General features: G+C 41.2%; 1 protein-coding gene across 8 annotated transcripts in view; it reads left to right on the top strand.

Moving 5' to 3' along the window:
• Window positions 1–9,907, top strand: part of SGCD (sarcoglycan delta) — a 326,687-nt gene extending 316,780 nt beyond the window's left edge. For all 8 annotated transcript variants that reach the window (XM_065029705.1, XM_065029700.1, XM_065029701.1 and 5 more), the window contains one exon: window positions 1,589–9,907. In XM_065029705.1, coding sequence (XP_064885777.1) covers window positions 1,589–1,762 — 174 coding nt within the window. In that variant the 3' untranslated portion in view covers window positions 1,763–9,907. The remainder of the gene's footprint in view (window positions 1–1,588) is intronic.
• The last annotated feature ends 4,683 nt before the right edge of the window (window positions 9,908–14,590 follow it).

The raw sequence follows: 14,590 nt of genomic DNA, 5'->3' as shown, positions 1-14,590 counted from the left end.
CCACACATGTCCTGCAGATTTGTAGCCTTGTGAGTCACTGAGCCACTGCATTGGAAACACTGGTGTGAAAGCACGGGCGCAGCCTGCCTGGCTTAGTTTCTGCTAGCAGTGATTGAACATATCATATGCAAACAAGGCTCACTCCGTGGCAAAGGCTGATTCATTATTTTTAAAGAGCTTGGATAATAGCATCTGTTGCTCAAGCAGATTTATGCAGCTGTAAAATACACAGCGCTCCTAAATTCTTTGTTTCCTTGTCACTTTAAAACAAGATTTACTTGGCTAACGTAATTAAATCTTTTATCATACATTTTTCTATAAGAAGAGCTTAATTCACCGGTATTGATCTGAAAAGCTTTGTAGCTGATGTTTTCATTTTGGAAAGAAAGGGAACATTAGGACACACCAGTTGTTGCACTGGTGGACCTTCTAGAGGGAAAAAGAGAATAAATAAAACTGGTAATACAGAACAAAAGTAAAATAGGTGTTGAGTTAAGCCTCTTCTGCTGTCTCAAAAATACACGGGCACGTGGTTCTCATCCCCTCCTCCTGCCACAGTGGTGGAAAACACCAAAGGAACCCACCGAGAGCCTCAGCAGGGGTAGCCTTCCAGTGAACGCAAACCTCGCAGCAGCAGGGCTTCAACCTAATCTAATGTTTTACTATCTTAGTGTCAGGAGCAATAAATAGAATGGGATTTTTATTGCCATTTCTGTTATTTCTAAACATTTTTATTTTAAGACATTCTAAATCCAGTCCACATCTCAAAAATACATAATAAAATATCCCTACCTAATATACCACAATTGAAATGCAAGGCATTTCGCTGCTGCAAGCAGTTGCCTTGATGTTTTTAACACTAAGTTGCTTTTAAAATGCATATATTGACCTATATCTTTCAGGAGATTAGATGCTAATTAGATACTAAAACTGGAGCCTCTTACTGTAATTGCAAGATAAGAGCAAATACTGTCAGTTGCCCTGTAATATTCTGGTGCGCAGGTTATCTTACTGTGCTTTTCTCGGTGATGTTAGAGCACTCGCCTGTAGCTGCCATGTGTCTCAGAGCTGCCACATGTTCGCTTTTATGTTCTGTTTTATAAGGAGAAATTCAGGTCTGTTACGACATTTAAGTTATTTTTAATATGCATGAAAGTGTTAAGTGTATACATAAAATATACATAAAAGTCAGTGCCGTGAGCCTCCAAGTATAACGGGCGATGGGATCAGAGCGCCGGAAAATCTGGCTGAGAAGAGCGGTTGTGTGGACGTGAACCATACACACACCCCACCTAGCAGTGAGGTTCCTCTGTTGGGTGAACCCAAACACAGAGGTGCCCCAGGAACTACAAACCAAGAAAACATGGTGGGTTGATTAACAGAAATAAACTGGAGGTCTTAGGTGGCTCATGTTAAAGGCAGATGATATGCTCAGCCAGATTGGTATCAGACTTTCCCATCTGAATACACTTCCCTACCCAGGTTTTGTAGCTGCTGAGTTGTCTGAAGTCAGGTTCTTTAAGCTTGAGATCAAAACCAACTAATTCTCTCTCTCTTTCTCTCCCTCTCCGCCCCCCTCCAACTTCAGATAACGTTGAATTCTGCAAAAATCAAACTACCTAACTTGCCTCAAGGATCTTCCTCTTCTGCAGGGTCCAGGCAAAAAATCTACGAGCTCTGTGTGTGTCCCAACGGGAGGTTATTTCTGTCTCAGGCAGGCAGTAGCTCGACCTGCCAGATAAATACAAGCGTCTGCCTTTGAGAGACAATTTGCAGTGGGGCATCGCAGGCAGCACAAAAGCCAGTTCTAGTCTCACAGATTGCAGCTGCCAACTATTTTTACTAGAACACAGAAAGCCTATCAAAGACATTTTTTTGTGTGTGCGCGCGCGTGTGTGTGAATATATATATAAAAAATATATATATTAAAAATATATATATATCCTCTGTGTAAAATGATGTTTCAGTACAAGGAATCCCAGGGTGACCCTGTTACATTTGTGTAGCATTTCTCTTTCCCACACCAAAATTTACTAATACAATCTGCTAAATTGGACTTGACGCTTTGATCTTGTTCTCAGAGCAATGGGATTGCTGGCTGGGCAAGACCCTGGAACCGATGTAGACCCACCAACATCCAAAGGGAAGAGAAGCATCTCTGATTATTTTTGCACCATGAAATCAGTGGCATGAAAAAAAACAAAAAGGAAAAAGAATTGCCAGATGTTCTCTACTGATCAGCTAGAGTGACCCAAGATACCTAATGTTAAATTACACTCTTCAATTTCCACCTGAAGCATGGCTCCCTATTGGGAAAGACGGATTGCACTTGGCTAGTAGAGATATCCAGATCTTCTTGCTGGAGTAATCATGTATTTTTCTGAAGGGGTTTGAGACTTGCCTGGGCATGGCCGAGGGTGCCTTGTGTTATTCAGATGTGAGGCATGAGCTCTAAGCCTGACCTCAAGTAATCTATGTGTGAACAAAACTGGTATTGCATTCCTTGGAAGGAAAAAAAAATGTGAAATTTGGACTAAACAATAAAATCCTGAACCTCCTTAGTTAACAGGTGTCCTGGCTCACCCTACACTCCTACCATTAGCACCCGTAGTTTTTAAAAGATTGAACATACCATGTGAAGGTGGAAAGATTTAAGATTTGGACGTTAGCTATGAAAACCTCAAGAAACGAAGAAATCTACCTATTCTATCCATAGAAACAAATAAATTAATACAAATTAGATGTGTAATGTAGATGCTGTGCCAGAATTTTTGTCATCTTTCTTATCAGGCCGTACAGTCCAAGGTCACTTAGATTTGGTGGAGACTGAAAATATCAGAGATGCTGACAATGAAACAGACCTCTTTTATGGATTTATAGAGATTGTGACAAAGCCAGGTTACTGGAAAGCAAGGGCTTTGGATGCCGGATCCTCTAGAATTTGGGCCCCAAAAACTGTGGTTGCATCTTTTCGTGGTTGCATTTTTCCATATTTTAAAGTCCAGGAGTCACTTATGGACAGGATAAAATGCAAAATCTGATCTGGTAACATCACTTCCACTGTTCAAGTTTTGAAAAATAATAAGAGCCCAGATCATTGAATTCTGACCCATAATTGCATCCACATGCATATAAAAATCCTTGGAAAACAACTATACTAATTACCAAAAAAGTATCAACCAGGACAGCAAGGTTTCTAAGCCACCGAGATGCTTTTGAAAATATTACCTCATGTGCAAATATGACAGATCTATACCCATCCCAAGTGATATCTAAGCAAAGCTGGTGTTCTTCAAGCAATCTTCAAGATAAAATGTAGCTCACAGAAATCTTAGAAATAATTTAGCCTATTTCTTTATTACAGATTTCCATGTATTTTCTTGTGATCTGGAGAGTACCAGGGTTTGGTTTTTTACATATTTTATTTTAAATGAACAATTCTGGCTTAATCCAAAACTGACTGGACACAAAGGAATGATTTCTGTGGAGTTTAAGTTAGATGTGTTGCTGCCTAACAAAGCAGCAGTCCCATAATTTCTTTTCTCCTGAAGGAGGATCGAACGATCCACTTTTATTTCAGTAATATGTTCAGATTAATTAACAAAATGCAACTATTTGTTAACAATGTCATTATTATGTCTTGAGTAAACATTTGAATGCAAAGGGTCACCCAGGATAACAATTGTATTGGGACACAGGACTATACCATCTCTGTTCAAAGAGGGGAATTGTGCCTATGCCTTAAGTCAATGCACTCAGCAAGGAGAAGCACATCGTATTTATCTTGTTATTAAAACTAGTTTATTTGGGGGGAGGGACAGGAGGGTGTCTTGGGAACCGGTTGTGCGACTTAAAACAGATATATTAATGAAATGCATCAAGACTGTGGGGGCACCTAGAGCGATACAGACTTTTTTTTACCATGTTAAATATAGCAAAATACTGTGTACGTTACCTCTGGGACCACAGCTGAAGTCCCACTCATAGTCCTGCATTTACTGTAGAGTTTTTTTTCTCTGTTTCGTTTAATACTGATCACAAACCTTACAGCAAGCATGGCCCAATTCATAAACAGATCCCATGCGAGCAGTTGTGAAGACACGTGCTGCAGGAAGAGTGCTCTGTACCGAAAATGAGTTGCATTAACCTCCCAATCCCAGGAGGATTAATGCTGGTGAGAAAGGCAATGCTGAGTGAAGGGACTGACCCAGCAGGGATGCTGCATCCCCATTTCCGTGCTCCGCTCCCAAGAGGCTGGTGGTTCAGTCCTCATCCTCGTGCTCCCTCTGCCAACAAATTAATTTTGGGTGGCTGGTCTTCTCAGCTGGGCTCTTGGATGAGGTTATCACCTTCTCATATCATGAAGGCCATGAAACTGCTTAAAAGACATTCAGCTGTTTGTTTTCATACAAATTTCTATGGGGGAACTCTTAGGGAATGACCTTACCTTACACATCAGTGCCATCACTGTAGACACTTCTCTGAGGTGAACGAAGGGTACCTTAATTATTTACACAAATGAACTCTAGTTGCTTCAACATATTTTACGATCGTGTTTCCATCTTAAAAAGCATAAAATTTTATGTTGTGTTAAAAGATGAGGAATCGTTGCTGGAAAGATTGAACCAGTATAGAGACTTGTAAATCATTTGAGCCCCACTTGAATTTCAAGGCAGCAGTTTAGATGATGGTACCTGCACTTGTGTTGGCCACATAATTAGTCCTTGGCAGTTCAGCGAGTGGTAAACCAGAGCAAACAGGACTGTGTGTCTGAGATCCCAGGGCAAAAAAATAGGCATGTTTTATAAAAAAGCAGGATACCAACATGTCCAGCTATATCACGCTTCACAGTTCATTGTTGGGGGCTGCTGTGGAGTGACTGACTCACCTGATGGACAAAGCAAATGTGTGAGAGTCCCTTTTCCTCTTGCCTTGCCCAGAAATCCCTCACCCTTGCTGTACCCATATGGGTTGGTTTTCCCTGAGACCATTTAAATTAGAGCCTCCCGGACTGGAATTTCTTCCATATGCTCTACCTGCTATCGATAAAAATGCCAAAAATTAGCAAGAGTTTGTGTGTTTCTTTGTGAATCGGGCCTGCAGTTCAATTCGGCATTTGCAATTTGGGGAGATGGCGTTTGTGTCAAACTGGAGTTTAGTTTTGCCTCCCAACCCTAAAACGAGGATGGGGTGGGTGGTGAATTTGTTTCACTGAGCTTAATGGAAGAGATGCCGACAACTTCATGGCCTAATCTGGGACAGGAGCTGGGTAGGTGACAATTCAGGGCACTGAGGACAGTGACATTGACTCAGCGTGGTGTGCAGGTCTGCGTAGCAAGCTGTCAGCACAGAAACCCATTGAAATGCTGGTCAGGGGACTGTGATACTAATGGCAATATACCTTAGGCAACCATGAATACTGCAGCTAAAGATAAATGCATTTGTGTATTGTAACTCTTCACTCTATAGGGCTTTGAGACCTTGTTAAATTCACTTTAAACACAACATTTTAGTAAGCAGTCAAAAAAAAATGACCGCCAGTGCTCACCTGCAAACCAGTACCTTATCCATATGTAGTGTATGACCATTCTGCTGTCATAGAGGAGTTAGGGTTTCTTCTAAAGCAAAAAGACTTTGCTATTAGCAAAAGCAGAGATCCTAATACTGGCTACAACTCTATCCTTTCTCCAAGCTTTTCTGTAGTTTTTTTGTTTGCTTTTTGTGTTGTGTTTTGGGGGTTTTTTTTGCTGGTTTTTGGGTTGTTTTTTTAACACTTTTTGAAGTATATTACCCAGTAGTCAGTGAAATAGGTAGCTTAAGAATACAAAGAGCTGTTAACACTAAAGGAAGTCATCAAAAGAGGAAGACAGTAACTGCTAAAATATATATAAGGCCTCTCCTAGATATACATCTCTAGAAAACTAGGTATTTGCAAGTGTGATTTGTACCTGGTTCTCAGTCATGTGCTGTCAAACAGCTGTATTTTGAGAGGTTTTTTCTTCTTCTTTAATCATAAATATCACATTGCACAAATAAAAAAGTTTAAGGTATAAGCCTGAAGATACCGTCTGCAATATATGGTATAGCAAAATTATGTCTAAAAAAAACTAAAACGTCCTTAGAAATTGCTCCATGGTTAAAGAGAGATTCCTGTGGAACTTGGGAAGACATCAGGTTAGTTCGCATCATACCTAGTTTGCAAATACAGATGTTCTTAAAGGAAATTAACTTTTGTTGTCATAAGATTTGCACATATACACAAATATATATATATACACATATACACATGCTCACAAACACTTGTTTACAACATGAGCCGATTTTCTTTATATTTGTTGTTACGGCTTTAAGTTTCACGTTGGAAAAGGGAGTGAGACAAAGACCAAAGACTTAAATTCATCCCTTCTCCAGTTGCCCTCATGCCTGAAATGCATTAACTTTAATGGTGCTTTTTGAATTGGGCAGGAAAAATACAGGTTTAGCGCCAAGCTGCATTTGAAAGAGTAAGTGGCAGGAAAATTCTAACTTTGTTAACAGCAAGAAAAGGAAATAATGTGAAAAACCTTTAAATGTGTGCAGAGGACAAGACTGCCTGAAATTTGAAATGTAAGAAATAACCCAGCATGCTAAAAGACATCATCCTGGGCTGAAAGTATAAATAAATGGAGTAAATGCTACTGGCTGTTCACCTACCTGCACTCGAGCGTTAGCAGATCAGGAACTCCAGCAGCTCCCCAGTGAGGATGAGCAACTGTGCCATAATGATTTCATTTTTAAAGTGCATACAGTAAAAACAACAACAACAAGTTAAAGGTTTTATGGCTGACATTTTAGATTTTGAAATGTCATCATCCAGAATTCACCCCAGCAAACTCAGGGTGTGTTCCTGCAAAGCCTTGCCAGCTACTGGATTGGTGCTTTTCGAATGTGAAAATACCAACCTTTCTATTGCCGTTGCTGTTGAGGAACACAATCCTGGCAGCGTTTTTATTTTCCACATTTTAACCTTTTTCCTCAGTTCTGTAGTTGCTGTGTAATTTTTGGGTAGCCAGAGTCCTACCCTGCATGGGGCTGAGTGCAGGTGATCAGCAGCCCACAGACCCCCCCAATCGTGTTCATATTACCCCAAAACCTGCGTGTAGCAGTGGCACTAAGGTAAAATTTGGGACTTCCAGGTAAATTCTGGACAGCAATTGCTGTGTTTTCACGGCTGAGTTTATGGCTGAATGGAGCGGGGTTAAACACTGACATGGCATTGATGAGATTATTCAAGCGAGAGTGGAGTGAATTAAACAAGGCAGGTAGGAGGGAGAGGGGAGAAATGGCTAGAGACATCACCCTAATCACAGTAATGCAGCAAAGTTCTTTCTCTGTTTACACTATTATACTTTAAATTAATACCATCCATTTTACTAAATATGGTAGCAATTATGCTTGATCTTTCATGGCGCACAGTGGAATTACTGTCACTGAAACCACTTACAGCTTGGGCTGTTCAATATTGCTAGGGTATTGCTTCCATCCACAATAACCACAGTGGCTTGGGGCTTGGATGGAAATTATAGTGAATAGCCTGTATTTAGAAAGCTTTTAAGTCTGCTGTGGTTGAGAAGCCCGTGGTTATGCACATACAGCCCTGAGGCTTTGTCATTTCAGACTCTCTTGTCCTGCCACTTGAATTGCATTGTGCCCTTGTGAAAAGCGACACACTTTCTTTATGCAGGAAAAGATGGATATATATAAAGCTGCAGGATTTTTATCCGAAGCAGAGAAGAAAATATAATCATGGTGCACCACTGAGATTTCCCATCCAAGTCACTTTAAACTAGAGGTGTGAGTCCCTTAAAAATTAATTTGCTACAAGCGTAATTCCTGAGGGAAAGTTATCACTGGTGCCACTAGCAGGAAATGTCCCACCTTATTACAGCCGGGATTTTCTGCCACCAGTCAGTAGGGACAGACGGGCTGCCTGTTCAGAGGAAGCCGGATTTCCTTTGAGGCAACTCATCTCCATAGATCGAGTTTTTGTTAGTTTTTAATGAGTATTAAAAGAAGTAGGAAGGATGTGTCCACTTTGAACCGATATGTAGTTATATGTTTGTCTCACATTTTATTGGTTGAATCTTTCTGCCTGCAGGAGAAAAATATCAGAAGGAGAAATTTGTGTGAAAGTCTGAGATTTACATTCTGCCCTGCTACCGAATGCTTCAGATAAAAACACACAGCCTTAGTTAAACAGTCTTTTCTTCTAAGAGTAAAAAGGATTTTCTGGAGCCTTCATCAGGTCCTACCCAAATGGAAAGTCTCACCATTTCTAATGTATTTGCCATTATAGGAATAGACCCATTGCAAAGCATAGGTCACGTGCATCTTTGCATGTAACAGGAATTTTAAATTGCATTGCGCTCTCACATTTTTGCCCAATTCAAAAGGCTTAACTGCTGATAGGAGATAAAGCATTCCAATGCTACTGATAAATGCATTATCGCTTTCTAAAGCAATGCAGTTTCTTTGGTCTTTTAAAAATTTGCTCATAACTGAGTCCTTGAGACATCCTGAGGCAGGCTCACCCTGGTGAGCAAAAGAATAATTATTCGTGGGCGGTTCTATTTTTATCGAAGGCTGGATTGTAGTTGAACAAAATGTTGCTGTTTCTACCCCACTTAGCTGCAAACGCCACCACCCCCCAACACTACAGCAAGATTTCTCTGGGCTAGCTCTGGGAGTTGGCTCCTTCGCTAAACCAGAGCCAGATAATTTGACTTCATCTTGGTCCTCCTCTGGGCTTGAGCACTCAATTCCAGTGCTATTCTTGATATAACGGATAATGAAAAACTTCAGCAGTATTAGTGATTTTGTAGATGAGATGTATCTGCAGTCTGAGCGGTATAAATAATGCTGGTAGTTGTTGGTTGCTGTTCTAACAAGCCTTTGACCACCTTGAAAGCATCAGCCGTAACTCCAGAAAGTGCAGCCAAGTAGCTCTTAAACCAGCCTCTGCTCTGTCCTGTTAATACCTGTACAGCATCCCATAACCCTTTTTGTGGGTTATCAGAGCAAGCACTGAAGGTAAAGATGCATGAGTCCTGCCCTTGCTTGGCAAAGTAAGAGCATGCTAGAAACCTCATAAAGAGCAGATCTGAGCAATTATGCAGTATATTTGTTGAAGAAGAGCTCAGTTGGCAGCATTCACACCTGGATTCCTCCCTAGGTCAGAGCTTTTCTTGAGATGGAACCCACATCTGAACCTGGGTCTGCACTATGCAGTAGTTAGAGAAGAGGGAAGGGATTGAGCTGCTGGATCTGACTCAGATGCCTTTGGGTTTCGTTTTGGGTTTTTTTTTGCCCATCCCTTATTTGAATTAGTTTCCTTGTGCACGAATACCAATAGAGTTGTTGATACTAACCCAACAAATGCTCAACATAGGTAGACCCAACAACAAAACAACATTCAATGTGAGTCAAAGCAAAACTCAGTTCATCTACAGCAGTAGCGTAACAGGCATGACCCATATGCTATAGCAGTTTTCATCTGTGATGGTAAAATACCTTGTCTGACCTCTGCTCTGATAACCACCAATGATCTTGACCATGTAAACAGGACAAAATGAATTTAAGGTCTTATCACAGTTCTCAGTAAGGAATTCAGATTTGTTTGGCTTTCTTCTTTTTAATTTATGTATGTGTGTGGTTGTGTGGGAAAATATAAAGCTTTTTTGTATCAAATAACATCAATCCTTGCACACTCTATGCAAAATTTTGTAAGCATTGCAATAATGCTATGAATTACACAAGGAACTATTTTAACTTTATTACACTTTCTGTATAAAAAAAAATTTGTATTTAAATGATTTCAACTGCAATCTTGTAAAATATATTAATAAAATAATGATTGTTAAGAAGGAAAGATGCGTTGAGGGTCTTTTGTTTGTGTGTTTGTTTGAGCATGGCAAACATGAGTTAGAGCTCAAACTCTCATCACCCTAGCGATCCATTTCACAGCATAAAGTCCTTGGATATGTTCATGCCAAAAATGCTGTAGAGGATGAAATGAGAATCTCTGCAGATGGCTGTTAGAAGAAAACCTGTCATCGGCAAACAAAAAACAAATCTTCCCTTTGCGGAATGTGTAGTTACCAACTTGCTTACAGTTTTGTTGAACTTCTCACCCTTGTCCTACACTAGTTTCTCACAGCCAAGACATGTTGCAGGCACCGAGGTTCTGCCTGAGCATTATAAACCTCTGGGAGAAGATCTCTTGCTGGTAGAGGGGATCTGGTGCTGCTTGTGCTCCAATCCAGTGGGACCTTTGGGTTTTCCAAGGGGGACCAGAACTGGGTGCACAGCGTGGGGAGCACAAGCTCAAGTCTGCCTGCAAAGAGATAATAATTAAAACCAAAAACCAAAACAGCAGCATGGACCAACTCACAGAAAGGCTCTTGAAAAACCTCTGGCTGTTTTAATGATCCATCAGTTTTATTTTAATTGGCTAAATAATCAGATGCTCATGGGTGACTCTGCACGTGCCAGGCAATCACTTGTGAGGGCATTTTGCAGGAGCTGGGTTTTAAATATGAATTTGTTTGCCCTGGATTTTTGTCAGTAAATGAGAGCATTGATTGAGGCTCATTATCTAAATGAACAGCAAGAATTCAATCCGGCTGAAAAGATGTGCGTGCCTTCCAAATGCACGGAGTGCAAGCCCAGTCCTGACAGCAGAGGCTCTGCCAATCCCCGGCTGCAGGGACACTTGCTCACCAGTTTGTAGGGGCTACTGTTTACCGGGCTCCAAATAAGTTCATTCAGTACTGTTTGGTGGGCACACACAGTTTTTATTTCACTCACTGGGTTTTGACCTGTTTGCACTTAAAAAATAATAAAAAAAATAATTTAAAAAAAAAAAAAGACATCTTTCAGCTGAACTTCAGCTGCAGTTCTTGGCCCAAATTTGGAATTTCTAGCAAACTGACAATGAAATAATTCATTAATTAAGCCCAATTAAGAAGTGTGTTGGCAGGGACTTCACAGGGCAGCAGGAACTGGACCCTTCTCCCATCCCAGCAAATTCCTCATCAGCTGCCTGTAAATGTGGTGGGATTTGAGTGGTGAGTAGTTATGAAATTCAGCCTTAAAAACAGCGTATTTGCAGTGCCCCCATGCTAGAAATGCAGCGTGGTGCTCAGTAGCAACTGTATGTTAACCATTTTTAAAGCCTGGGAAGCTGTAGTTAAGAACAGGGTTTGTCTTTCAAAATTGACTCCTGGGAAAATTATCACAATGTAATTTCTTCGCAGGAGTCTTGCCTTTCACGTTTAAAGGAGTACTTCCTGATTTTTGCTTGCTTTCTTTTCTGCTTCTATAGGTAATGCATTGTTTCATTTATTTTTTCCTAAATAGCAAACTGAAAAGATGAACCAAACTAACAAAAGAAAACAATTGCAAAACCAGATAAGAATCATTGAGATGAAGTGAGTCCATTTCATACTCTGTAAAATGATAACCTCAACATTTAAAATTTCATGTGCAGCTCAGCTTTTGTGTTTTTCATCTAAGTTTAGTACAGACAAGTTGCTGCTGCTGAAGTTCGGTCGTTAAATCAGGGTGATTATTTTTATCTTGTGAACAGTGTCCAGAAATCAGTGATGAGAAGTACCTATTCTAACAGTTTTTCTCCAGTTCTGTGACCTTGATTCCTCGCTGCTTAAACTGAACAGAAAAATCCTTCTGAATTTAGTGATGTTCAGATCTAAATAGCTCTAGTGCCAAATGTATCCCAGAGGAAAATTACATGGCCTCATTTAATAGAGAAAAAGCAAGAGTCTGGCCAGCATCTAGAACTTGGCTTCTGCAGTTATTACAGAATAAAAAGCAGAGTGTATGTAGTTAAATATTTCATTCACACTGTTGGACTGTTGTAATATACATTACTGATATGATCCGCATTTTTAAAATTGGGGTTTGTGAATAGCCCTTCACATAACAGCTCTGCTTCAGGCCATCACACAACTAAGCTTGTGTGACATCAGCTGTGGTATTTTCCCTTTCACACCTACAGGGACATGGGGTTTTTTTACACCCCCTTCTAGGCTTTGCTTTCAGTCTCATAAGCAGCAGAGCAATGCAGGCAGAAAAGCCCATTGCCTCCTCACTGGGGAATGCATGTGCCCATCTGCTTTGCTCCATTCAGTGGGTGTGTGTAGGGAGGGGAAAAGCACAAAACATCTTTTAAATGTCTGGAATAGCCTCATTTGGCTTGGTTTTCTGCTCCCGCCGCTGCTGCAGCCTGGGCTTCTGCTGGGGCTTGCGCCGGACCCTTCCTGGGTCTCCTGGTCCCACCAGCCCTGGTCCCACTTCTTCAACAGCCACATTCCTGCGCCACCTCCTGACTCAGACTATGACACAGAAATACTTGAAATGACAGCATAACTCAAAAGTACACAGGAAACAATAGGACCTCTGTGCTGCTTGGTGTCTCAGCACCTCTTCAAACAAAAACTGTATCTGCATTACCTGGTCTAAATGCTACCTACAACTTGAGTTTAGCAGCTGAGAGCTCCAAGTCAGCCAAAGGATGCTGAACATGACTGAGGTGGAATTTTACATCTTGAACATGGCTCTTACATCTGCTTTGCCAGATCAGGGAGATTAACTAAAACAAACAAACAAAAAATAATAAAAGTTAACAACAACAAACAAACAGTACACACACTAGTGCTGCTGTATCTCTGTATGACTGATGCTCTTAGCCTGAGCCTCCCTCCTTCAAGCAACGTGCTACATCTCCTGCCCCAGGGATGGATGGCAGCTGGGGTTGGCTGCACCATGCAACTGTGCCAGCACATGGGATGCTCCATAGCACAACATACTCTCCCCACCATATCAAGAAGTTTGTCAGCAGAAACAAGATATGGTTTTCACCTCAGTGTGTCCCACATGACATATTTATATGGGTTTCAATGCTCTTGCAGGAACAAGCAGAGGGCTGAAACAAGCAGTGTTAGAGCTGACTCCCAGAGAGGGCCACATTTATCTTAATGCCCTTGTAAACACAACTTGCCTTTGAAACCGTCTCTGCAAAGCAGCTGACTGCCAAATCCAGAGCAATGAAAAACTCCACATTGCTTTCTAGTATCAGCAGGCTTAGGAATAATAACCAACTGGTTGGGCGGGATACGGAAAGGAGGGAAGGGGAGAGAGAGAGAGTGAAGAGAAAGAGATCATGCATGGGGATGGAGGAACACATGCTTCTGAATAATGTGTCATTTTCATGTCAGTTGTAGCAATTCCCAAAAGCATTTGGTTATTTCAATAAACCCCAATCTCAAAAGAGAGTTTTTGCAACACAATCATCTTGAACCATAATAAACAAATTTGAAAATAACTGTCATCTGCTATAAAGACCTTAAAACATCTATAGTGGAACCACCAGGCTGTGAGTGTTACGGGAGCTCTGCACACTTACATGCACATGATTAACAAAGCAAAAAGAAAGTAGAAAAGCACTGTCACTTCCAAGAAAACCCACAACCCACCACCCACACGATGAACTTTTAAGCACAGAATGCAACATGCGATGAATTATTTATGAATTAATTTGCAATGAACAGTTTAGCAGTCAAAGGAAACACAAGCTGGGAATGCAGCCCTGCCGGGGTGACAGCAGGGGACACGAGTGCACTGTTCCTGTGGCAAGAAGACATTTTGCAGTACAAAAATCCAATTCCTAGCAAACACCAGCCTGGTGTACTAACATCCCAACATATCCTGTGACCCCACTTGCACACTGCGCTGGCACATACAATCGCTCATCCGGTGCCAAGTGACAGACACGAGCGCTTTTTGGTCTACAGACATCTGCTGTGGCTGCAACTGCTTCTGCAAGAAGAGTTGCCCACTGCTCCACACGTTCCTCCACCTCACTGGTTTTGTGCTAAACTAGAGCATAAGTACAGCAGGCTGCTGCTTAAAGGCTAATGATGGGAACAAAGAAATCAGGAGACATAAAGGCCACATCCTGCTTTCAAATTAATTCTTTATAGCCAGGCTATAAAAGAGGTTGTCCCTGCCTAGTACTGGGCTCTGCAGTGAGGGCTCCACACCAGCAAAAGCACTTAGCATGACATTAAATTAATGCTTTTATGGATTTTTTTTCCTCATTCTCAGCTGGCATCCCTGGTTTGCTGAGCCTCAGTCCTGATGCTGGCTGTGTGGCTGCATGGCACGCTTGGGCTCACCTGCTGCACATCTGAGCTCTCTAACATAAACCTGGACCATGGGCATAAACAATAAACCATAGGCTCATTCGGCTCAGGAGAGCTGATGTGAGCTACTCATTTCCTGAGAAAGACAAGACTAAGCCACCAGAGCCAAGACAGGAAGGCTAAAAAAAAATAGTTAAATAATAATGATAATAATCTGAGGGCTACTGCTCTCAGAAGAATATTTTCATCCCTGCTTTGCATGAGAACTGCAGTAGGACCTTAAGATAAGCCTTAGAAGGTGAAGGAATGGAAATGGCAAGCAACTGAGGGTAAATAATTCATTCAATAAATTACAATCAATTATTTGCAATTAAAACACATTTATAAGC

Source organism: Columba livia, chromosome 14, assembly GCF_036013475.1.
Source record: "Columba livia isolate bColLiv1 breed racing homer chromosome 14, bColLiv1.pat.W.v2, whole genome shotgun sequence".
NCBI classification, from domain to species: domain Eukaryota; kingdom Metazoa; phylum Chordata; class Aves; order Columbiformes; family Columbidae; genus Columba; species Columba livia.
This window is presented reverse-complemented; position numbering and strand designations above follow the sequence as displayed.